Source organism: Drosophila subobscura, chromosome A (assembly GCF_008121235.1).
Source record: "Drosophila subobscura isolate 14011-0131.10 chromosome A, UCBerk_Dsub_1.0, whole genome shotgun sequence".
Taxonomy (NCBI): Eukaryota; Metazoa; Arthropoda; class Insecta; order Diptera; family Drosophilidae; genus Drosophila; species Drosophila subobscura.
Window position 1 is genome coordinate 17479112 of NC_048530.1, and position 24711 is coordinate 17503822.

At 47.6% G+C, this 24711-nt stretch overlaps 4 protein-coding genes across 4 annotated transcripts; 2 read left to right on the forward strand and 2 right to left on the reverse strand.

Annotated features, from left to right (window-relative positions):
* Positions 1-920: 920 nt before the first annotated feature.
* On the forward strand, positions 921-3033 carry LOC117903080 (mucin-5AC). Its single transcript, XM_034814878.1, has 3 exons — positions 921-1176; positions 1237-2621; positions 2684-3033. Exons 1-3 carry the CDS (start codon positions 930-932, stop codon positions 2966-2968), a joined length of 1917 nt encoding a protein of 638 aa, XP_034670769.1. The 5' UTR covers positions 921-929; the 3' UTR covers positions 2969-3033.
* A 721-nt stretch (positions 3034-3754) lies between these two features.
* On the forward strand, positions 3755-6914 carry LOC117902961 (mucin-5AC). The gene is made up of 2 exons (XM_034814613.1): positions 3755-4192; positions 4249-6914. The coding sequence occupies exons 1-2, from the start codon at positions 3763-3765 to the stop codon at positions 6795-6797; spliced, it is 2979 nt and encodes a 992-aa protein (XP_034670504.1). The 5' UTR covers positions 3755-3762; the 3' UTR covers positions 6798-6914.
* On the reverse strand, positions 6912-7826 carry LOC117902968. Its single transcript, XM_034814625.1, has 2 exons — positions 7689-7826; positions 6912-7626 (listed from the first exon to the last, which is right to left on the reverse strand). Exons 1-2 carry the CDS (start codon positions 7689-7691, stop codon positions 7033-7035), a joined length of 597 nt encoding a protein of 198 aa, XP_034670516.1. The 5' UTR covers positions 7692-7826; the 3' UTR covers positions 6912-7032.
* A 223-nt stretch (positions 7827-8049) lies between these two features.
* Positions 8050-9450, reverse strand: LOC117891251 (integumentary mucin C.1). The gene is made up of 2 exons (XM_034796614.1): positions 8875-9450; positions 8050-8802 (listed from the first exon to the last, which is right to left on the reverse strand). The coding sequence occupies exons 1-2, from the start codon at positions 9440-9442 to the stop codon at positions 8138-8140; spliced, it is 1233 nt and encodes a 410-aa protein (XP_034652505.1). The 5' UTR covers positions 9443-9450; the 3' UTR covers positions 8050-8137.
* Between the last annotated feature and the right edge of the window lie 15261 nt (positions 9451-24711).

The window sequence follows — 24711 nt, forward strand, 5'->3', positions numbered from 1 at the left end:
GCAAATAAGGCAACATTGATTCAATGACGTTCGCAATTATATATGTATAAATCACTATTTACTGAAATCTGTTTACCTCAGATCCGGGGGGCCATGTGCATGTGTCCGCTTGTGTCTGCTTCCCGATTTACGATGCCTCCCGAATTTGGCGCGCCAAAACTAAAACACACAAAAATAGCAAACGAGCAAATAGCATTGGCGACCGTGCAGGCCAGCAACCAGCTGGGAAGTGAAGCACCCTGAAGGATGCCGGTGGCTCCTTTCCATATTGTGAGCGTTGCCAGCTGTGCACTGCTTTCCGTTATGTTCAATGCTTGTGAACTCTGCAGCGTGTGGGAACTGCTTGCTGCATTGGCAACAGAATACCGCAAAAGTGCACTGCTTTATAACATTGCGCAGTGCTTCTAGAACTGTGTAGAAAAGTTCTCCTATTGGCAGCTCTGTTGTTTGGTGGCGTGTGAAAATGAAAACATCAAGCAGCTTTTTCCGAATCGCAAGAAAGCTCTCCGAAGCGGAACAACCAATAAAAGAAATACAAGCAGTCACATTTTTGCAAGTGCCGCAAAAAACAGTTCGCTTTCAAACAAAAAAAGTATCTTTAATCATGAACTTTTTTTTGCGTACGCAAATTTCCTGTTTTGATCTGCGTTGGGACGCACCTGGCTGTATCTGAGTGACTGACAGGGAAACCGAGAATGGAGACTGGAGAACCGGCGAATCGGAGACGAGACTTAGGCTTGTGGCGCTAAGTTTACAATTGAAAGCGCATTTTGGGCACGTATGTTTGCCGATAGCCGGCCGCTGTCTGCAGCCGTTGCTGTTGTGGCTGTAAAAAAAAGAAGATTCGGGCCGAGTGGAAAAGAAGCTGGCGGTATAAATAGTCGGCAGAGTGTCGGTTAACCGCATCAGTGACAAACAGAATATTCACAATGATGTCTGCCATTGCCTGCTTTGCCTTGGTGCTGCCAGCTCTGACCCTCTCGCAGGGCTACTCGGAGGGGTACTTTCCGGGAAGACATCAACAGTACCATCACCAGCCGATAGCCAACCGGCAGTATGACTACGGACACTGCGGGGGCCGTGTGTGCGCCTCCAATGGGTATCGGTACGCCAGCTTCGCCAATATCTGCCGCCTGAACGACTACAATCTGAGACTTGTCTTTGCTGGCCATGCAGGTAAATCCTTGACTGCCAAGTCCTCCGCAAGTGAGTGAACATCTTTCCTTTCTTGCACAGAATTTGTCGAAGTGGACTCGATCTACTGCCAGCAACCCCCTAGAGATGTGGACTACTACTACAGACCGCAACCAGCAGCAGAGACGCACCTTCCAGGCTATTCCCCGCACGTTCCCTGCATTCCCATGACCCGGCCCCAAATCGGAGCCCAAGCCATCGCTCAGTCTGGGAATGCTTTTGCTTTCAGTGGATATTCTTCGCCAGCTTTGCCATACTGGCTTTTTAAGCCTCCCATGTCTCCTACCGGGCCCCTTGCTGACAGCAAAATCTATTCGTATCCGGCGCCCCACACGAGCAAGCGTCCTGTGACCTACTATTACCCAACAACAACCACTAAAGCTCCAACTACGAGTAGCACCAATGCTCCTTCAACTACAACAACTACCGAAGCTTCAACGACGAGTACAACAAACGATCCAACTACAACAACAACTACTGAAGCTTCTACAACGAGTACCACCAATGAGGCTTCAACAACCACCCTAGCTCCTACGACAAGTACAACTAATGATCCTTCAACGACAACAACTACCGAAGCTGCTACGACCAGTACCACCAATGATCCTTCAACAACAACAACCACCGAAGCTTCCAAGACGAGTACCACTGGTGATCTCTCTACAACAACAACTACCGAAGCTTCGACAACAAGTACTACCAATGATCCTTCCACAACAACAACCACCGAAGCTTCCACGACGGCTACCACCAATGATCCCTCAACAACATCAAGTACCGAAGCTCCTACGACGACTACCACCATTGTTCCTTCAACAACAACAACTGCAGAAGCTTCCACAATGAGCACAACTAATGATCCTTCAACAACAACAACCACCGAAGCTTCCACGACGACTACAACTAATAATCCTTCAACAACAACAACTACTGAAGCGCCTACGTCGAGTACCACAAACGACGCCTCAACTACAACAACTACAGAAATTTCCACGACGACAACAACTAATGATCTTTCAACAACAACTACCGAAGCTTCGACAACTAGTACCACCGATGATCCTTCAACAACAACAACTACCGAAGCTTCTACGACGACCACAACTAATGATCCTTCAACAACAACAACTACCGAAACTCCTACGACGAGTACAACTAATGATCCTTCAACAACAACAACCACCGAAGCTTCCACGACGACTACCACCAATGATCCCTCAACAACAACAACATCCGAAGCTTCGACGACGACCACCACCAATGAGCCCTCTACGACAACAACCACCGAAGCTCCTACGACGACTACCACCATTGTTCCTCCAACAACAACTGCAGAAGCTCCTACGACGACCACAACTAATGATCCTTCAACAACAACAACAACCGATGCTTCTACGACGAGTACCACCACAGAACCCAACTCTGCCGTAAGTTTAGGGATACAGTTGACCCCCTAATATCCCGCAATTTAATGCAATTTAATCCATAGGTGGATCCAGTGATCATACAGATTACAGGGCCCAACGGGAGAGTCTTGCGCTTAGTCCTCTCCGACCTGGCAGCTGTAGGAAGCACTTGCACTGAATCGTACACCCTGGACGTAACCAGGGGATCAACGGTGCTATTTCAGTTTACTGGTTGCGCGGATGCGGACAGCACAACCACTGCTGGAGTCGCCAATGCACTTTTAAGCGCTTCAGCCACAACCCCTAGAACCAATCCCCCGGCCTACTTTATGTATCATTCATCCACCAGAGTTATTCAAACCCGATGAAATTCATGAACTAACATACTCAACAATCTATAGCTGAACAATAAATTTAGACTACACTTGCAAGCAAATAATGATTATGCATTTGTGAATTCCAGCTTTGGGCGTGTGTCACGTTTCCACAGAAGCCTGTGAAAAAAACACAGCTACTACATGAAACTGATTTAGTATCGTGTTAACGTGATATTTTGGCAATTAAAAATCCAAGCACGTGAAGTGCAAATTGGGAATGCATTTGCGTATCTACTTTGGTTTCAGTTCAAGTTCACGAGCAGCCCCGAGATACGCTCCCCAGACATCTGTTAAGTTGTAATAATAATCCCAATTCACCTGCGCTGTGGTGCTCACCTCACCCGCACCACTTAAGTGCTTGCATTGAAGTCAGTTTTAATTCACAGAAAATTTCACACAAATTTTCACATGACTCAAGGCCACGCCGCAGCACTGATAGCCGAACTGCAATTTCATAATGAATTAACCAGAAGAAAAATAGCCAACAAAGAGAGAGAGAGACCGCGAGAGGGAAAGAGAATGAAAGCTAAAAGAACCAAGAGCCAGCAGTCTGGCCATTGATATGCATAATGTAGCGCAATAATAATTATGAGTAGCTGCAAAGTTTAGCTGTATAATAGCCCCCAAATAGAGCCACTGACACGTAGACATTGCAATGGTATGAGAGCATTGATGACGCTCTGCCCGATCGGGCTGCGGACTTCGGGGATGGTGTTTGTGGTGGCTGGTATAAAAGCTCAGCCTGGGCAAGGTCACAGCATAGTCAACAGTAAATCGTTCGCAAAATGACAACAGCCTTGAGTCGATTCGGTCTGGGTCTGGGCCTGTGCCTGCTCGCCACCATCGCCCGTGGATGGGACTACGCGGCGCCCTACTCCGACTACGCGGCGCCCTACTACGCGGCACCCTACTACTTTGCCCCGCCGCGCTACGACATTACGCCCTGTCCACCCACCGGAGAGGAGAGTGTGGTCTGTGCCGTGGCCCCGGGCGCCCAGCCAGCGACCTTCCCCAGCCCCTGCGAAGTGGATCGCTTCAGCCGCCAGACGGGCGTAGCATGGCAGATCATCTACGAGGATAGGTGCGACGAGATGGAGGACTGTCCGGAGATCTGCAACGAGGAATACAGTCCAGTCTGCGCGACATTCCGCTCCTCCAGACGCACCTTCAGGAACTACTGCGAGCTGCTGCTGGTCACCTGCCGAACGGATCATCGTAAGTACTCGGGCTACTGAGGCTGGGAATTATAATCATTTGTGTCTTCCATGCAGGATGGAAGATGATGCATCCCGGCACTTGTGACAGCAGACTGCCAGGTCTGTACTCGCCACGCGCACGGACCTATAATCCCTACGCCATGCACGCCCTCCAGCCTTCGCCCTATTACGGATCCTACGGCTCCTATCGACCACAGAGATTGAGGAGGCCACAAACGTCGATTGTGTCCCCGCCACCGCCGTACAAGGCGGCAGCGTACGAGCCATACGAGATTTCATGGGACAACCTGCCCACCGAGTACGAAATGAAGCAGACCTCCCCAAAGGCCTATGCAACGACTACACAAGCGCCAGAGACAACTACCCAGGAAGCAGAAACCACTGAGGCGACAACCGGGTCTCTGATTTCCACACAAAGATCTGCGAGAGTTTTAAGCGTTAATGCCGTGGCCATTGATAATGAAACTACTCCGGAGACTACAGAAACATCAACGGAAACCAGTTCCACAGCCACCCCGACACAGTACCAGCCGTATCCATATTACAGTCCGACCTCCACAACAGAAAAGGCATCCACCACTGTCAAGCCCAAGGGACGGTCTATAAATATCAATGCCATTGCAATAGAGGACGAATCGTCAACAGAGCCCACCTCTACAGCATCCTCAACGAGCCACGAGACATATCCAGCCTATCCAGTATACAACACGACTGCATCTCCAGAGCACGCTACAACAACTGCACGACCTTCGACACAATCTACCACGACTTCTACTGAGACCACCGAGGAAGCCTCCACTACTGTCAAGACTGCTTTGAAATCTCTAAGCGTAAATGCAGTGGCAGAGACTGAAGAGGATGTTACCGAAACTACACCGAATTCAACAACGGAAGAAAGCTCTACAGTTGCTCCTTCAACATATGAGACTTATCCTTCCTACTCAGCCTCACCATCTTATCCTTCCTATTCAGGCTCTTCAGCATATCCCTCCTATAGCCCGACAGCTACTGAGACAACAGAGGAAGCCTCCACTACTGTCAAGACAGCTTTGAAATCTCTAAGCGTAAATGCAGTGACAGAGACTGAAGAGGATGTTACCGAAACTACACCGAATTCAACAACGGAAGAAAGCTCTACAATTGCTCCTTCAACATATGAGACTTATGCGTCCTACTCAGCCTCACCATCTTATCCTTCCTATTCAGGCTCTTCAGCATATCCCTCGTATAGCCCGACAGCTACTGAGACAACAGAGGAAGCCTCCACTACTGTCAAGACAGCTTTGAAATCTCTAAGCGTAAATGCAGTGGCAGAGACTGAAGAGGATGTTACCGAAACTACACCGAATTCAACAACGGAAGAAAGCTCTACAGTTGCTCCTTCAACATATGAGACTTATCCTTCCTACTCAGCCTCACCATCTTATCCTTCCTATTCAGGCTCTTCAGCATATCCCTCCTATAGCCCGACAGCTACTGAGACAACAGAGGAAGCCTCCACTACTGTCAAGACAGCTTTGAAATCTCTAAGCGTAAATGCAGTGGCAGAAACTGAAGAGGATGTTACCGAAACTACACCGAATTCAACAACGGAAGAAAGCTCTACAGTTGCTCCTTCAACATATGAGACTTATCCGTCCTACTCGGCCTCACCATCCTATCCGTATTATTCACCATCTTCAGCATATCCCTCTTATGGCCCGACTGCTACTGAGACAACAGAGGAAGCCTCCACTACTGTCAAGACAGCTTTGAAATCCCTAAGCGTAAATGCTGTGACAGAGACTGAAGAAGACGTTACAGAAACCACACCGAATCCAACCACTGAAGAAAGCTCTACAGCTGCACCTTCAAAATATGAGACTTATCCGTCCTACTCGGCCTCTAAATCGTATACCGACTCTACCGCCTATAGCCCGACAGCTACCACAGAGGAGGCATCCACTACGGTCAAGTCAGCTCTCAAATCTCTAAGTGTAAATGCAGTGGCCCAAACTGAAGAGGATGTTGCATCCCCGGATCCAACAACTGAAGCCAGCTCTACAGAGGCACCTTCTAGCTATCAGACTTATCCATCCTATTCGCCTTCTTCATCATATCCTTCCTATTCACCTTCCTACAGCCCGACTGTTACCACAGAAGAGGCATCCACTACGGTCAAGACAGCACTCAAATCTCTAAGCGTAAATGCTGTGGCAGAGACTGATCAAGATGTTGCAGTGGAGGAAAGCACGCCCAGGCCCAGCTCTACAGCCGCAGTGACGGAAGCCACATCTGTGGAGCCCAGCTCCACTCTTACTACTCCAAGGAACCAGTCCTATCCATCATATAAAACCACGCCAAGTAATAGCACTACCGATGCCCCGAAGACAACCTCTGCCTCAGTGTTTAGGGTAAATGCGGTGGCTGTAGATGTTGGGCAGAACCCTCCGCAGGCATCGAATTCGACGGCAACGGGGCTGTCAGTGTCATCCGGAAACGCTCCGAATAATACCATCGTGGATTATGTGTCTGGAAAAGATGGCGAAAACAAGCAGCATATTCGGGTGTACAACACTGGCAGCCAAGGCAATGTGATTATATTTAACATAAATAACAACTAATCGAGTGCTTTGCATAGCCTCAAAGAACTGAATTAGATAATCCGTTTTATTAGTTTATTGATTATACATTTTGTAACAACAATCAAGAAATCATACATGCAATACATATGTCGTTGTGTTCCCTATCCACTGTGCTATTTTTTACAAGATCTGTTGGGGGTTTTACTTTCCCACCGAGTTATCAATTGACGTCTTTGATAATATTAGTGGGAGCACCGGGAGCTTATAATTAAAATTAATATATAAGAATCCGTATTTTGCTTTCAGGCAGTTCCTCCTGTGGCAATTGGGGCATGTTGAGAAATTCTTGCTCTATATAGGTCAGGTACGGGCAGTGCCATTGGATGGAGGAGGGAGGCCCCTGCTCGCGGATATCTGAGGATATATAGCCGACAAATCGTATGGCGTCTGACGGGTGCAACGATGCAATAAGTTGTTCAGCCACTGCCACCATCAGATACTTAACGGGCCGATTTTTGTAGTGCAGAACGCAAGCCAATTCGAGTAATTTCTCGATCAACTGCTCTTCATACATGATATCCATGTTGCTGAGATGGATTCCCCATTTCAGGTCCCTTAACATATTGGCACGATGCAGCAGATGGCGGCGCCTGCGCCATGTGAGGGTCCACATATCGTTGGAGTCTGTCAGTCCATACTCTTCGTCTTTCGGATTTGCAGCGTGATTTGTGTGGCAAATAAACAATTCCTCGATATAGCACTTGTCCACATTCACGACAGCCAAGCACCGGCAGTGGACAGATGCAGAGGCGGACGATGTTGCTTCACCAGCGAGTAGCATCAAAAGAAATCCAAGGACGAAAGCGTGCTAGGAGGTCCAAGATAAAAGCAGATTATTTACAGCAGATATTGAAGGTTCGATATGCTCACCATTTTGATATGTTTTTGAATCGTTTGGTTTGTTGTAATTCGCTGCGAATATTGGGTTGGGAAATTATTACGTTCCGTGTGATGCTGAAAATATCTTTACTTCGGAATGATATTTAGACAGTGTTGAGGTTATTTTCAGCGCATACTATGCCACTGAATAGCATAAATGAAAATGTTTGTCATTCAATGACTTTACAGCACGTGGCAACTCCTTAAATTTCAGGGCTGCAGGGTTGCTTTTTAGCCAGAGTGCGTGGCAACTCTTTCAATTTCAGGGCCGCAGGGTTGTAGTTTGAGTTTATGGATCGAACTTCCGATCCAATTTCCGTGTGCACAGATACCCGAATTGAATGCAAGCAAATTATTATTTTGAGCAATTCTTATTCTCTTAGATCCACAAATATTCGGAATAAATATTAAATATAAAAGTCAATCAGTTTTCTCAGCTCTCAAAGTGGCTCAGTTTTATCCGCTGCAGATATAGCGGTGGTTGAGTCTTCACCCTGGCTATCGGCAGTCTCTGTGGTTGCTGCTGAGCTGCTAGTTTCGGTACTCATCCATGGCATCTCTGTGGATGTGGAGGTGGTGCTGCTGGTGCTGCTCGTCCAGACCATTGGGGCAGCTGTCGTGGTGCTGATGACTGCCATTGGCATGGGCTTTAGAATTCCAGTCTTTGGTGTTGTGGTCGTCGTTGTGGTAGTGGGATAAGCATCGGTAACCCGGCCCACACCGGGCACAAACATTGAGAGCGTCGAGTCGGTGATCTCGCCATAGTCGTGGCCCACATCGTCTATGTTGTAGACACTGTAGGCATCCATGGCTCGCGATACGGACACCATCGGATTTCCAGAGTTCATCATCTGACGGAATCGAAGTGGAGAAACCGTGCTGCTGGCGATCGGCATCATCTGTGGCGTCTCCGTCGTCGTCGTGGTAGTCGTGGTGCTTGTCTTTGACGATGGCTCGGCCAGCATCACATACACTTTGGGACGACCTGTGCTGCCTGTTGCGGTTGCGGTAGCTGGCCGCTTGCCCTTGTTGCGGCGCGACTTCTTCTTGCGCCTGCCCTTGGTTGTGGGTGCAGGGCAGGGTCCGGCGTGCAGGATACGCATTGCTATGGATGGCACATGGGTGAAACATTAGTCTTAGCTTGCCGCGGGCCTTGATCCCATTTTCTTCCACCCACCTTGTCTGCTCTGGCACTCGTGCTGTCGCACCTCGCACTCGTTGGGAAAAGTTGTGGGTGTCTGAGCGCCGCTGCCCTCTGCTCCCATCTCGGCCACGGCACAGACTGGCCGCTGGACCTTCGTGCACTTCATGCTCCTGCATGTGGGCTGGCATCGCTCCAGCTCCGTGGGCTCCAGCTCAGTGCCGTACTGGAACAGCATCTTCATGTTGTGCGCCTCCAAGCGGCAATCGTTCTCGAAATAGAAGTGATCCGTGCCATTCGTGGCGCAGACGGGAACACCACCCGAAGCGCACTGCGGCTGGTAGTCGACATACTGGATCTGCAGGGAACGCCCACCACCCTCACCCGCTCTCGCACCCTTCTCTGTGGGATCCTGGTCGTGGCCAATGCCGGAATCCGCCAATATCTTCGCATACTGGGCACTGGAGTAGTGGAGATCATTAAAGCGCCAATTGCCAAGTGAAAAAGGCCTGCTCGCCGCCACAGCCTTGAGGTTTAGGGCCAGCAACAGGATGCCCAAGGCCACAATTCGATAAATGGCTTTACGCTTCTGATGTTGCTGCATCTCGGATCGATCGACTGTGCACTTTCTCTGAAGCGTCGATGGCTTTATAGCAGAGCTCCCGAGAAGCGCAGTCGGCATGCGCAGAGTGTAAAAGCTTCGGGTGGCTTCGGCGGCCTATGCACTGAGAAGCGTCGCAGCGGCAGAGAAGCAACTTCGCGTGGCCCATTCACAATTGAGCGTCAGTGCGCAGCGGCAGAGAAGCAAGAAACGTTTTTTGGCTTCGTGTCTGTTTGTCTGTGTGAAGCTCTGCTCTAAAGCTCTCGCGGCTATCGGCCACGTGCTGATTTGTTCTGCATTTTTCCACCGTCGCCGCACTTATCGCAGCTGAGGTGCATTTTTGCTGCGGCCGCTGCCTCCACCCACGCGGCCAGCGATAAGAGACCTTAGCTGTGCCACAGCTGGGGGCACAAGCTCTCATCTCAACCAGCACTTTCTTCTCAATGTGTGTATAATCTTGCAATAATCTGTGGAGCGCTGACTCTTATACATATGTCACTTATTTTGCCTTTACATCTTTCGTTACCTGAGAACATGCTCGAACGTGTTGCTGCGACTGCTGCCTGAAAGCATAACATTGGTTTTGAAAATAGGTCAAGGACCTAAGTAAATCTCTAAAAAGCCTTCAAAACTCTAAAGCACTGAGCTTGAAGCTTAATCCTGCCAGCTTTATTGAACTTTGAAGCTGTTCATGTCACCGATGAAGGGCTTTGGCAAGCTACTCTGTGGTGAGAAGCTGCCCATTTATAGTTATTCCACGATTTGTGTTCCTTCAAAGCTGCAATAATTATGGATTCGATTCCTTTTCTCAATATTCGGATGGTGTGTGCGCTGTTAACTGCAAGTGTACACAAATTGTTTAATTATATTAAAAGTATTTTGCACTATTTTATCCCTGCCAATCAATCAGGATGAAAAACCAACATCTCCCGACAGGTTGTATCACATTTCTAATTGAGTTAGCAGCAATTTAGTTTGCTTTAAGTTTGAGTCTGGCCAGGGCCAATTAGGCGGACAGCAACAATCAAAATTCAGCACATGGATATTTGCACATTCTCGTAAATGTTTAACTAATTTCAATCACTTGTCTTGCGGCTCTTGAGGCCTGTGGCCACAGGCGTAATTAAGCTGGGAAGGGCAGTCTTTTGTTTAAACTTAAGATCTTATTGAGGCTGGGTAAGCAACTTAGGCCAAGGCAATTGATTGAAATCTGAGCGAAGGGATGACAGACAAATTTCCAACTCAATTATTTCATTTATATGTATGCTTATTACTATAAATTAGTGCTGAAAGAGTGAAATATGAATGGAATGAATAAATTCAATGCATTCCAAATGCATCATAAGCTGACAATTATGACAAACGGGGTATAATTAATTGGAAGCAGCACAGACAATGCCGTGACGCATTTGGCAGAGGGATTGAGGTCCTCGCCATCGATGGCTTCATCGTTCAGGAGTCGCAAAGGATAGCAGAGAGGAGCCGCCAGCTAGGTTTTCCCCATTTCACTCGCTTTTCACTGACTTTTCTGTACTAATATCACACACATTTTCGGTACGCTCAGAACACGAATTTTAAAGCCATTACACACATACTTTATGGCGAATGTACATATGTTTATGTGTCTAGTATATAGTGGGTATTGTTCATTGTTCGTTGCTTGTCGCTTGACGCTTTCTGTGGTCTTCCTTTGCCGTTAGCCTGTAAACCGCACATCATATTAATAATCATGTCCCTGGCGCACAACAGACGGCAATCGGGCCCATCTCGGCCATTGTTTGAACAACCCCCGCAAGGAAAAGCAGGTAATCGATCATCATTGGGGTTGGCAACCACCCACCAGCAGCACACCCCCTTCCGCGACTCGCCACCACGCAGCAGCAGCAGCAGCAATTTCTTAGCCCCCTCATTTTGGGGGTGTAGACGCAGCAATTGGTTTGAATTATTTAAATATTGATTTATTAGTTGAGAATTTAACATCTAATTTAGCAGGGGAGAAGTTTATTATTATCCCGAGCCCCTGAAATTGGAAAATAAATGCAAATCCATCTCCGGTTTCCGTCTTGGAGCCTTCTTTGCTAACCCTTTTTGGTGCATATTTTAGCCTCAGTTCCAGTACCAGGACTTTGCGAGACAGCAAAGATCAGTGCTCATCGACATCTAATGACCATATAAACGATTCATTGCTGCCAAAAATATCCATTCATATCCATATCAGTTGATTAGAATGCCACAATAATTGCATAAATATCATCAAAATCGGATGACCATCTGCAGCTGCCCTGGAAGCTGGCTTTTATTTCTTGTTTTTTGCTGTTGTTTATCGTTGATGTTGATGTTGTGAAGGAAAGCAGGATAATGCACATATGTACATAATATATTTATAAACTGTATCTATATTTTCTGTGTGTGTGTGTGTTGTGTGTGTGTGTGTTGTGTGCTGTTTGTTTTGTTCTGTGTGAGTGAGGCCGTTACTCAAAGCAAAATTGTTCACTCGATGTCCAGCCTGCTCAGGGCCAACCTGGGGGGCGGTTTTACTTTAACACGCCCCCACACACACACACACACACACACACAGCTTTTTACATACTCTGGGAAAGAGGTGTGGGTGTGGGGGTAGTGAGGAAAGGACACACATGTGGAGGATGTCACATTCAAAGTTTATCCAGCGCCCGTTCTGCACATTAATTTACTGACCTTTTTGCACTTTTTCCATAGTTTTGCAACCGCACCTCTGCTGCTGCTGCTACTGCTGTTGGATGTGGGCGTGGGCAGTGGGCGGTGGGCGTACCCGCCCAGCTTCCAACAGTGGCGAGGACAGAGACCAACTTTGACCCGATGCTGGAGCTCAACTCAGCTCTGCTTCTGTGTCCATGTGGACACAACAATATGCGGCTTGCCATGGCCAACGCGCGAGATTTTCCCTGCTCCCAGTCCCTGTCCCTTATAGCATTTTTGCTCTACCATTTCCTATCCCTGGACCTGAACCTCGTCCAGACTCAGAGGTAGACCCGGCCCTGACCACTGGCTGGCTGGCTGGCTGGCTGGCTGGCTGGCTGGCTGGCTGGCTGGGAGCAGGTCTGGTCCATATCCACTCACAATACAACGTATGATGAATGTGTGACATTTTTGCAGCTTGTTTGTTTACTTATTGTTTGTTCTGTGTGCCTTACCCACTTTTCCTTTGAGAGCGACTGCCTGCCTGCCTGCCAGCCAGCCCAAAGAGAAAGTAAAAATGAATGCGGAAAAGCAAACAGGAAGGAGTAAGCCAACGAATAAGCAGATGCTCTTTGATTGCATTTCAGCATTTCTGCTGAACTTTGTCTCTTTATTTGATTTGATTAAATACGAATTAATGTGAAACCGACTTTTTTCCAAGGTGTTTTGTTGCCCGACTTCTTTTTAATGTGTTGGCCAGCTGACACTCGGAAAAATGCATAAATACTCTCTGAATGGAGAACCAACAAGCAAGCTCTGCCCAAGGTGATTTTTATAATTTCCATGAGCTGTTGTCTTCTGGGTGAGTGATTTTTGCACAGTGTATTCGGTGCTTATTCCCCTTCCAGTTGCCCCCCGTTGTGTGCACGTCCACGTCCATGGGGGGCGGGGGCGTGCCGCTATATCTTCGACCTTTTTCAGTATTGTTTTCCATTGAGTGTTGTGCTCAGGTCCAAAGGGAGTTTGCGGGAGCATTTTTGATGTTTTTCTCCTTTTTTCACACTTTTCGTTTAATTAATTTTGAAGTCCTTTGATTAGAGACGTACATTTTTCCATTTCATTTGCTTTGTTCTGACAGCAACTCGGCAACCTTTGAGTCTGCTCCCACTTCATTGTGCTGAAGGAGACACGGTGGCACCTGCAAGACGATTAACCCGCCTGCCTCGAAAGGGTATGGGAAAACTTTTGTTTGTTTGTGCGTCGCCCATTTTTAGCTACCGTCATCTTGTCTGTGCCGCCGTTCTCTATCGTTGTTTGCACCAATACATATGTACATAAGCGTAAGTATATGGGTATGCGTGTGAAGAGAGTTTAATAAATTGTATGCTCTGGTCCGCACATACATATGTACATATGTACATATATGCAGATTACTTTCTACGAACGTGTGCGCTGAGAGTTTGGCAAAGGGCTGCCGAGCCAACGGACCGAGCCAAAAAGCGGGCAGGACCGGGCCGGACTCTCTGCTCTGTTCATTTTCAATAACGGCAAAGCAATAAACTTGCCCCGAAAATAGCCTCGCTTTTTGTTGACATTCGAAAACTTTGCCACATCTGAAACTGTGCGGCGGAGATTCGCAGTTGAAAGGCAACCCTGCCCCCGGCTCCCTGGCCAAGGGCAGCTGTCATATGTACATACATATGTACATATTTCTATGGCCATGTACATACATATGTACATATCTTTGGATGAGCAGCAAATTCTTCAATGGGAATGCTGCCACCAACCACAAGACTCTGAGCATTCCATATTTCAGGATTTGCATGCCTATGTGGTGGAATTAGGCTCATACCGACAGAGCTTAAACAAGATTTTAATGTTTTAAATTATTCGTCACGTAGTGCACTAGTGCCCCAATGTTGTTTGCGGCTTTCGACATTTGTCAGCTTTTAATTGAAGCGCCTCGCAATGCCGCCGGGAAAAGTGCTTGCAAAGAGAAAAAACAACTTTTAAGTGATATTTCACTTTATTGGAATGTGGAAACCGAAAATATAAACGGATGTTTCTATATTGTTGGGTAATTGGAAAGGTATCTACTGTCGAGCTTCCCAGTCCGACATTCAGAAGTTAAATGTTTATATTATAGCCTAGCGTCAATTTGTACTTCTGATTGTTCGCTATTTGCACTGCTCACTATACATATGTACGTGCGTACATATCTATATAAATACATATGTAAAGCTTACTCTAGCATATGCTTCAGTGCTGCAGCGGCCGCTCTTTCGTCTATCTATCCCACCTTCTTCGTTCTGGCACTCGCGCTCCCGCTCTCACCAACGTTCGTGCTCGACTTGGCAGCAGACTCGAGCTGCTCCAACGCTCTCTTTGCATCGCCTTGTCTCGCTTACTTCGGCCACCTACAGCTCCGACGGTGGATGACTTTGGCAGGTAGCAGAAGAGAGCGAGAGAGCGCCACTGAAAGAGAGTCTTGCGCTGATCTTCATTCAACCCTAAAATCGCGCCGCGCATTTCGCTAGCTTACAATAAATAAATTGTACAGTAAATTGAACCGTTGGAGTAGAGATTCGTGAGCTCCGCTTTGGTCGCTGTTCCCATGAATCCAACTGCCCAGCTGCCAATCGATCAAGTGCATCGTTTGTGTGTTTTTGTATTCATTTGCGTAGGACTCAGAGAGATGCTAGTTGGTCGAGCGGTCAAAGCAAGTTTCTAATGGTCTTCTAATGAAAACTTCATCGTTTTGTCAGACTCAAGACTCAGACTAAACAATTTGCATAGGGCAACAGTCGGAGAGCGCAGCCAGAGCCAGAGCCAGAGTCAGCACCGTGCCCTACCAGACACGGACCAGCACTAGGACCCGGAATAGGCAGGCAGGCTGGCTGTCAAGAGGGGCAGCCAGGCGGCAGGCATGGCAAACAGCCATAAATCATTTCTCACTGAGACCCTTGCAGCCTCCACCCACCACTCCAGACTGTGCAACTCCTGCCAGTGTCTTTCTGTCTCTACATCCTGCTGTCTGGCTGGCTGGCTGGCTGCTGCCTGACAGTCTGCTTTGCTGCCAATTCCTCTCCCTCTCCCTTTCCCTGTCCATGTCCAGCTGGAAAGCTGCCTTTATTGTGCTTTTAATTCCAATTTTAATTTCACACCAAAACTTTGGCCAAGCCTGAGACTCCTTGGTCCTAAGTCCATGACTATCCTGCCCTGCCCTGCCCTGCCCTGGCCCGGCCTTCACCGTCTACTGCTGATGCTGCTGCTGCTGCTGCCGCCTCTGCTTGCTGTTGCCATTTTCTTTTGAAAGTTTTCCCTTGTCCATGTCGTGTTGTGTCGTGTCGCTTGGATTGTGGTAAATGATAATGAACGCCACTGGCCTTTTGTTTGTCTGGGTCTACTCGTACCATTTCGATTCGTTTCGAATCTGCCGCTAACCCTGGCCGTTTCTCAAGCTCTTTCCCTGCTCCCGCTCCTGCTGCTGCTGCTGCTGCTGCTGCGGTCACCTCTTCTAATGGGGGCCTGTTGCCCGACCAAACACCAAATACCTTTGTAACCCCGAACCCTTTTCAGTGCTCTAAACACCAGATCCAATTAAAGAGCCCTAAATAACCGAGCGGCGAGTAAATAACAGTGGTTTGGGATGCCAACAGCTCTCTCTCTCTCTCTCTCTTGTGCATATGTATATGTATGTACCGCTAAAACTTGTGTGTGAGTGTGTGTGTGCTTGTGTATGTGAATGCACAACGATTCCAGGGGACAGCCGTGCATGGTGTCCGCGCGAGATTCAATTCATTCCACAATTAATCCAATTGCGGTCACCGCACAATTGTCTTCACTAAGCTCATTTATTATTTAGTGCCACGAATTCCAATGAAATATATCCATCCATCCATCTATAGATAGATAATAGTTATGCACGTCACGGGCATTGTATTGATTCTACAAATTGATTTGTTATGGTGGCAGAACTGAGTGCAGCAGCAGACTGAAGCTCGCATATTCCAAGCTGTCATTTATTTCTATTATAATCAGGGATTGATGTACCACAAAATGCACAAAGGAGACTCTCAAAAGACTTAAACTTCGTTCTTCGTTCGTTCTTCTGTTCCATCAACTGCTTTCCCTTTGAATATTTTTCCTTTTTGCGTTAGAAATTTGTGCTGCAGCCAACACGATCAGATTCCATTCCATCAGGCAAAGTCACAGCTGCGTTTTGGGCAATTAAATGTAAAACAAAAGCGTATTTGTTTAGTGTAATTTAATGTGTGTGCGTGTGTGTGTGTGTGTGGATGATGGGTTTTTGCCCCGCTCCTCCTCCTTGTTACCTTCATCCGGACTCAGCACTTGCATTGGTCTCTGTCAACACTTTGTTTGGCATTCAGCGCTGCCTTCACGCAGGCATTATAATCTATATATATAATGGCAGTAAATTTACACACCCACACAAAGTACAGAGGAAGATGCAGAGGCAAAGACAGAGGCAGAGCCAGAGGCAAAGACAGAGCCAGAGAGAGAGAGCGAGAGAGAGCGGGAGAGGTGAAGCCTGGCTGCCTGGCTGCCTGCCTTCCTGCTGTTCCAGTTGCTTTGCCAGCCATCTTGGCGTCTGTCTTATAACGGTAACCAAGTCAACTCGACTCGACTCCGGACCATGTCCTCACTCCGCCTGTATGTGTGCCCCATGCCCCATGCCCCATGAAATACAACAAACAACAACCACAACGAACCGGAAGTGCGGCATATTTTCCGCTTAAAATGCCACAATGTGTGTACGTCCTGTGTCCCGTGTCCTGTGTCCCGTGTCCTGTGTCGTGTGTGTGCGCTTCAACCTTCAAGTTGGGCGGGGAAGGCGCACAGCCACAGTCACAGTCGCAGCGACAACGAGGAGTAACAATTTATTCACATATTTTTTTTTATTGTATTTCTCTTTCTTTATTGTCGCGTCCTTTATTGTTGCTGCTGCGGCATAAGACTCATGTGAGCATTGCCACACCTCAGCGTAAGCTTTCCCGCAGAAGTCGCGGCAGTTAAATGCTTTAAATGAATGTTCAAAAATAACAGTAAGGCCTGCCCTGGAAGGATCTCATCCGCTGCAGACTCATGCCACTTGAATTACTTACAATAAAAACTAATTTATAATTAAAAGCATCGCTAATGCAGTGCGTCTGCCATGTAAGTTCGAAATTGGAGTGTTAAATCTGTCTTGCTGATGGCACTTTGCTTTATTTCCATTAAATAAACCAACCAAATTCCCAGGGAAGAGGGTAAAGCAACTCTTTAATCGCGTTAAGCTCGAATACAAATATAAATAAATTGCAATAAATTAAAATTTGGATCTGGAAAATGTCTGTGTCTGTGTCTGTGTCTGTGTCAGTGCTTTTTGTTCGAAGGCATTTTTGTGGCGCAACTATTTTCATTTATTGAATTGCGATCGGCATTGAGCAAGGAGTACAATGCCAAAAAGCATATCGACAGCCATCAATTGTTGACTTAATCAAACAAATATTTTAATTGACTGTCTTGTTGGTGGTGCGAACTCGGCCTTGGCATTTGAAATAAATTAAGCCATCGAATGGCATTTCAGTTTATTATTATTTTTGGCATTTGGCCGTGTTTCCCTTGTGCGACTTTCTCTCCGGTAATTCGCATCCCAGGCATATGCTAGAGTCAGGGAAAATAGAAGCCACTCTGTGGCAACTGTTTAAGACTCTGTAAGTTGCTTGTGGCTTGCCTTTGTGGCCGCTCCACCTTGACCCGGCATTTGTGCAACTCAGCCAACTCGGGCCACTGGCCGTTCCCTGGACACCGCGATGCTACGCGCAGCGCTGCGATTAGCTCGGCCTCCAATTCGCTGCCTCTCTTTATGATTTCATCCATTTTTCCACTTCTCCATTTTTCCATTTCTCCATTTTGCTTTTGTGCTGTGGAGAGTGACAGGTGAGTGCCAGCCGCCAGCCGCTGCCCACCAGAGTCGACAATCTGCTGTGAGTAGTTTGCCAACAGATAAAGCTGTTGCCTCGCTAATGGGGGGAGTAATTCCCACCCAAACCCTCTCTGGGTGCATGCTGAGGCCGCGCCTTCGCTTCCACTTGTAGGCGTTGTGCAGCAAAGTGAAATGCGAGAACTTACGCAGCTGCAACATGGAAGCTGAGAGCTGGGAGCTGGGAGCTGGGGGGGGAAGGCTGCGCATTACTGGCAGGTTCATTATGCTGGAACCACACATACTCCCCCCCGCACTGCCTGCCACACTGCTGCGCGTGGGTCGGGCACTCACAGCAAATCCCCAGGTGGGCGCTTGCCAACACTGAGGACAGTGGCAAGTAAAAAACAAACACACAAAAATAAAATGAGAAATAATATGGAAAAGCCCCGAAAGCATCTGCTGGGAGTCCCCTTTTCAATTCGTCTGCAATGGCAATTAATTGCAACATGAATGCTCCGGCTCAAACCAATTAAAACGTGCGCCTTGGGCCCGGGCTTAAGTGTCATTTGTTGCAAGCAATTTGCGACTTAATGCCATTAGTATAAGCTGCTTGCTGCTTGCTGCTTTCTGGTTGCAACAAGTCTCTGGTCGTCTCTGCTTTGGTTGCCATGCCGCAAAAATTAATCCCCACTCAAGGCTGCACTGGCACTGCACGAACGAGTGCGAGAGAATTATCTGACTGAGAGATACTTCCTCTGTTTTGCATGTCAACAAATAAACAGCAAAAGATGCGCTTCCAAATACTTGCCACAATCCCCGCTCAATCATGCTCCCATCCAGCTGGACAGCTTCTGCTTCCGGCGATCCTTGTTGTGCCAAAATTAGCATTAGTTTTTCGTGTGTTCATAAAACAATTTCCAGCTAAATGCATCCATTGTCCTGTCTGTCTATATGTCTGTCCTGTCTGTCCTGTCTGTCTGCCTGTCCTGGCTGTCCTGTCAGTCTGTTTGCTGTTTTCCTGTGTGTCCTGTTTGTCCGGCTCGTCTCGGTGCTCTCTTTCTGATAAAGTTTTTGCAGCAAACTAAGTTAGTTTAGCCTGAAAATGAAACTGTACAAATTGTTTGCCAAATCCAATTAATTATGACCATCAACGTGGTTCTGCTTCTGTTGTTCTGCGGCCATGTTGCTGCTGCTGCTGCTGCTGCTGCTGCTGCTGCCTCTCGTCCTGGCCAAAGAGTGTCCAATTAGGGCCTTCTGGTGAAGCGCTGACCGTGGTTTGCTCTCTGCCCCCACCACCCACCGATGCATATGTGTATGTATGTAGGTGTGGCTCTGTGTGTGTGTGTGCCTGTTTTGTGTGTGCTTCTTTCTTGTCACTTCCGTTGCGAGCTCAATAGATTCACCCACACACACACACACACACACACACTCTGCTCACACGGTTGGCCGGACCCTGAGCTGCCATTAAACTCCATTCAAAAGCTGCCACAAGTGAGAGATTTTAGCGTAAACATTTGGATACTTGAGGAATATTTGTGCGTGGGGATGTGCAGCGACAGGCAACAGGACACCGTCTGCATGTGTACTGGACGCTTGTAATTACCCCCGAAAACCAGGGGAGAGGAGAGGCTTTTATCATGGACTTTTGGGTGGGCGTGCACAACGGTATCCTATTATGGCCATAGTTAATTATTTGCCTTCCCGGGGGGTGGATGTCCACGGTAGACTGATGCAACAGGCCCAGGCCCACACCGCACTCCTCACTCCTCCGGCTGTGCAACAGTCTCAAAAGAGCAGCATTCGGTTTCATTGTTCATTGTTCATTGTTCATTTCCAATTGACATTGAACACAAGCAGCCACAAAACTCAACCAAACACACACAGCCCACCGGTTGTGTCCGAACAAACCGAATTCTATATGCCCTCTGAAGGCCGTTTTTCGTTCCCTTCCCAAGCAAAGGAACTCCCAAAAGCCTCCACCCTCCAACTCCATGCTCGAGTGGCAGATGGGAAATAATATTTAATGTGATTTGGATATGCAAATGCAGACACACAGCAAAAGTGGCACGAAATATTATGCCCATGCGTGTCGCGGGCAATCAGTAAAATATTTTCCAACGTGAAATGCAAGCCAAGAGAATACGCCATTAATTAATAATAACAACAGAACAGAAATAAATGACACATTGTTAATGAGCTTCAAAATGCTACGCATGAACAGAGAGAGAGAGAGGAGGAGGAGAGACAGCGAGAGAGAGAGAGGAGGAGGAGAGACAGCGAGGTCGCATTTTTGACGCAAATTTAGTTTGAGTTTTAATTAAATTGCAAATGGAAAATTTCATTTAAATATTGAAAAATGAAATGAAATTCTGCAGCGACGTGGTCGAATTTTGTAATGAAAATGTGTACGGACAGTCCATCAGGTTCCATCAGCTTCGGCGGCCAACTTGAAGCTGCAGTAGGCCCAGGGCTCCTCCTGCTCCTCTTTAAGCTTTTGATACCTGTCCACCGGACGTGCTGTAACCGGTTTTTAGGCTAAAGCCCCCACCAATTTGCTCTGATCAAATAAATGCAGTGCTTCATTTATGGGCAAACACACGATTTCTGCTCTGCCCTGCACTGCTCCCACACAGGACAGAGTCCCCCAAGAGCGAGGGAGAGAGCAAGCGTGGAATTCAGTTTGTAATTTGTATGAAACTTTTCCCTGCTGGCTTGTGGCAAATTGTTTTGTTTTTACAACGCATTTCGCATCATGTTTTTGCAACATAAAAGACGAGCCACTTCGCAGCAACCCTGCCACCCTGCCACCTTGCCACCTGCACCGCATTTAATCCGCTGCACTCGCACGTACCGCAGATAAAAACGTTTTGTGTTTACCCGTTCTGGTCGCAAAATGTGCAAAAAGAAAGAGGAAAATATACAAAAACGAAAGCGAAAACAGAAATTTGTGGTGGAAAAAGTTGAAAAATGAATTACATCTGCATCTGGTGCCATTCGATGGAAGGCAAAGTACGCAGAGCCCACGAGTGTGCATCTGTGTGTAGTGGTGTGGCACTCTACGGAACGCATTGAAGTACGATGACAGCACAAATTAGGCTTAGGGATGCGAGTATTTAGTTGCTTTAAAAACGATCGGGCAGAGAGCTCCAAAACAAGAGAAGATTTAGAAATAAATACTGCAATTGAAAGGCAACCAAAAGCATATCAAATGTGTGGCTTAAGTTGCTTTTATTTGTGTGTTTCGCAAATGGTTTCCCTAAACTAAGAGCAACAAATTTAAATTGAATTAATTTCTCGGATTTTGCTGCTGTCCTGCCTTTAGTTTCTTCTGTTGCTCCTCCCTTTACTTTATTCCCCTACTTCCACCACTAAGTTGCTCAATTAGTAGCTGGAATTCGAGGTTGCTTACTCCTAATTGAAAGGAATTGCAGCACGAGATAACATTGCGTGCAATGTGTGTTGGAGTCGTGCAAGGGTAACGTATACGCACCCACAGCCAGTGCCCAGTGGCCCTTTACCGTGAGGTAATTTATGACTTTTGCTCGACCCCGGGCTGCGCGAGTGCGTGAGGCGGGATGAGCTGGTATTATGTTAAATTTTATGTGCTTTCGCCATGGCAACAGGCATCGGCTGGCCGGCCCAGCATGAAAGTTATTAAAAAGCGTAAAAACATTGCCATGGCAGCGCATCCACAAAATGCTGGCAGCAGCTGTGGGATTGCTGGTGCACACGTGTAGCAGCTGGAATTTGTTGTCAATCGCCTCCTAATTGGCTCACGAGAAAGGCGTATTGTGAAAGGATTATTTGCCACTTCTTAAACTTCATTTGGGCCTGGGATCGCTGCGAGCAACCCTCTGCGCTGCAGATTGCGCATCGTGCTTTGCGAGTAGCTAACTCAATGATTTGTAGCAGCAGCAGCAGCAGCAACAGGAAGAGCAGCAAGGTGCAGGAGCTGTAGGCACTTCCCCACGCATCTCCCACGCTGGGGCCAACCAGCGGCGCGACTCCCACGCGAACCGCAAAACGCTGAATGCGTCGGACCAATCCCCGTCGGAGATGATGCTTCTCCTCAGACACTGGACGCCTTGCCGTCTGGGGCATGCGCTGAATATGCCCAAAGTGCGAGCGGGATGGCCACAGGCTGCGGCTCACCTGTTGGCCCCGTGGCCCCGTGGCCGCGTGGCCCGTGGCCCCGGTGCAAATTGCGCATACGCCGCGTACGAACAGCGCCAGCGCACGTGACAGCTACGACGCCAGCGACAGCGCCAGCGCCAGAGTCGGCGCCACCACACGACAGGTAAGCCACTGGCGTAGGCGTTGCACATGCAGCGGCAGAGCTGCATACCCATCCTCATCCTCATCCCCATCCCCGTCACAATTAATACATACAAATCGCAACCTCGCACTCGAAACAAAGGCCAGGCTTTGGACTGGACTTTGGCCAATGGCAGGACACTGTCGCCGAACACCCTGGCACCGGGGGTGGTCTCGGCTTGACTTGTCTGGCCTTCAGACCCATTAATTAGGCTTCTCATTGGAGCTGCAATATATATAGCAGATGGCAGATGGCAGATAGCAGATGGATATATAGATATTTATATGCATGTACATCAATCCGCTTCGCTTCTGTTGGAGTGCAGAAGGAGTGCAGCCTTGCAGGTGAGATGGCCATGGCCAAGGCCATTCATAAATACATATTGAAATGTGCTTGAGTCTGCCAAGTGCCAGCGCACAAAATTTCATAGCAGACTGCAGCAAAGGAAGGAGTCCTGAGCGACTCCATGAATGTGCTCCTGCCAAGAGATTATCCTTCATCCCCCTTTTTGGCATCAAATTATTTGTGCAATTAGCTTCTGCCTTATTAGTGCTGTCCGCTCTCTAAAATATTTATTTATTGAACTTATTGAAGCCGCAGGATAACATTTCTATCTATATTTGTAACAATTCATCTAGAAGAACTCAGCACCTTGGGCAACATGCAGATACTTGGGACAGTTTATTTATTTCTATATTTATTTATTTATACATTGCCAGGTGGAAAAACGAGCTAAGTCGGTAATGTGCCAGCAGCTGGAGCTTTCAGCTTATTCAGTTTTGTTTCTCGTTATATTTTCTATACTTACGATTTAATTTAGTGCCAAAAATTGTTTTATGTCTAAAGCACAACCAAGGACCTTCCTTTTTCTCGCAAATTGGAGTTGTGCCGAAATAAGAACCCAACCCAGAATTCCACATTAAGATTCAAACAATTAAAATTATAAAAAATATAAAAGAAAAAAGAAAAAATGTGATATAATTTTCAACCGTTTCTTTAAACATATTTTAATAGAATTGTGTAATTAATTTGATGGTTTTTATGCTCACAAAAAAAGTCTCTTGAGATGAGAAAGTGTGCAGGAAGTTGAAACACCTCAGAGTGATTCCTACTTTTGGTTACTAATGGAATATCTACCAAGCCAGCATACATGTGCGTATAAATATAGAAAAGCTTATTAAAATGAGTTAAAAATGTGAGGAAAAGTCGACAATTTGCATAGAAGAAACGCGTAAAATCAGCACAAAGGAATGCCCGGCTGCATGTGCACCTAATGCCTAGAGGGAAAGCTGCTTTGGGCGGATAATGTGCTCCTTTCTTGAGTGAAAGGATTCCATAGAAATGTGTGAGACACGCGCAGGCAAATCATTTGATGCCACTTAATTGGTGGGGCTAGTGGGAGGCTGTGAGGAGGGGAGGCCACCTCCACGTTCATTATGAGATTCCATTCAGTTTTGAGAAGGCTTATCATTGGCTAGACACCCACACATACACATAACATAAGCGGCGGCAACTGCTGCAACAACAATCGGTATCGAGTTCATGCAACAGCAGCGGCAATGCTGCCTGCCCCTGCTCAGCAGGTGCTGAGGAATGCGAATGGCTGGCTGGCAGCTCTACCCCTGAGCATCCCTGAACCAACACACACACACACACACACACACACACACAAGCTCCAAAAAATATATATGTATATGGAAACTCGTAAATGTATTTATTTGCTACCCCGTCGAATCACCTGGCCTGCCCGTACATAAGCCTGTTGCTGTTGTCCCTGTTGCTGTTGCTGTTGCTTCCTACATGTTGCTGCTGCCACTCTGCCGCAGCTGGCGTCGTCGTCATGGTCGTTGTTACAGTTACACACTTTCCACTTGTTGTTTCGGGGACGAGCGAGGACGAGCAGCGCAACAGCAGCGCAAAAGCAGCGCAAAAGCAGCGCAAAAGCAGAGCAGCGCAGAGCAGAGCAGCGCAGCCGAAGAGGTGACAGACACGAGGCTGCCTCGTTAGTTGGCCAAGGAGCCAAGCAACAGATGCTGTTCAACATCCAAGCCCGAAGGTTGTGTGGCACGCAACAGCAGCAACAGCGCCAGCAACAGCAACAGGAAACGGAAGAGAGCAGAAGCAGACAGCAACAGGACAGGAAATTGTTGGAACAGGCGCAACAGTCGGCAGCGGCTGCCACCCGAACCAGGAAGGAAGGCAGAGCCCAAAAGAGCAGGAGTCACAGGAGGAGGAGCAGCCGGAGGAGACCCCACCCCCCAAATCCACTTTCCGGCCCATACCCGCTCCCATAATCCAACGCCAATTGCCAATCGCCAATCGCCATTTGCCATATGTGCCACACGAGAGCGTGCAACAAGTCAGCGTACT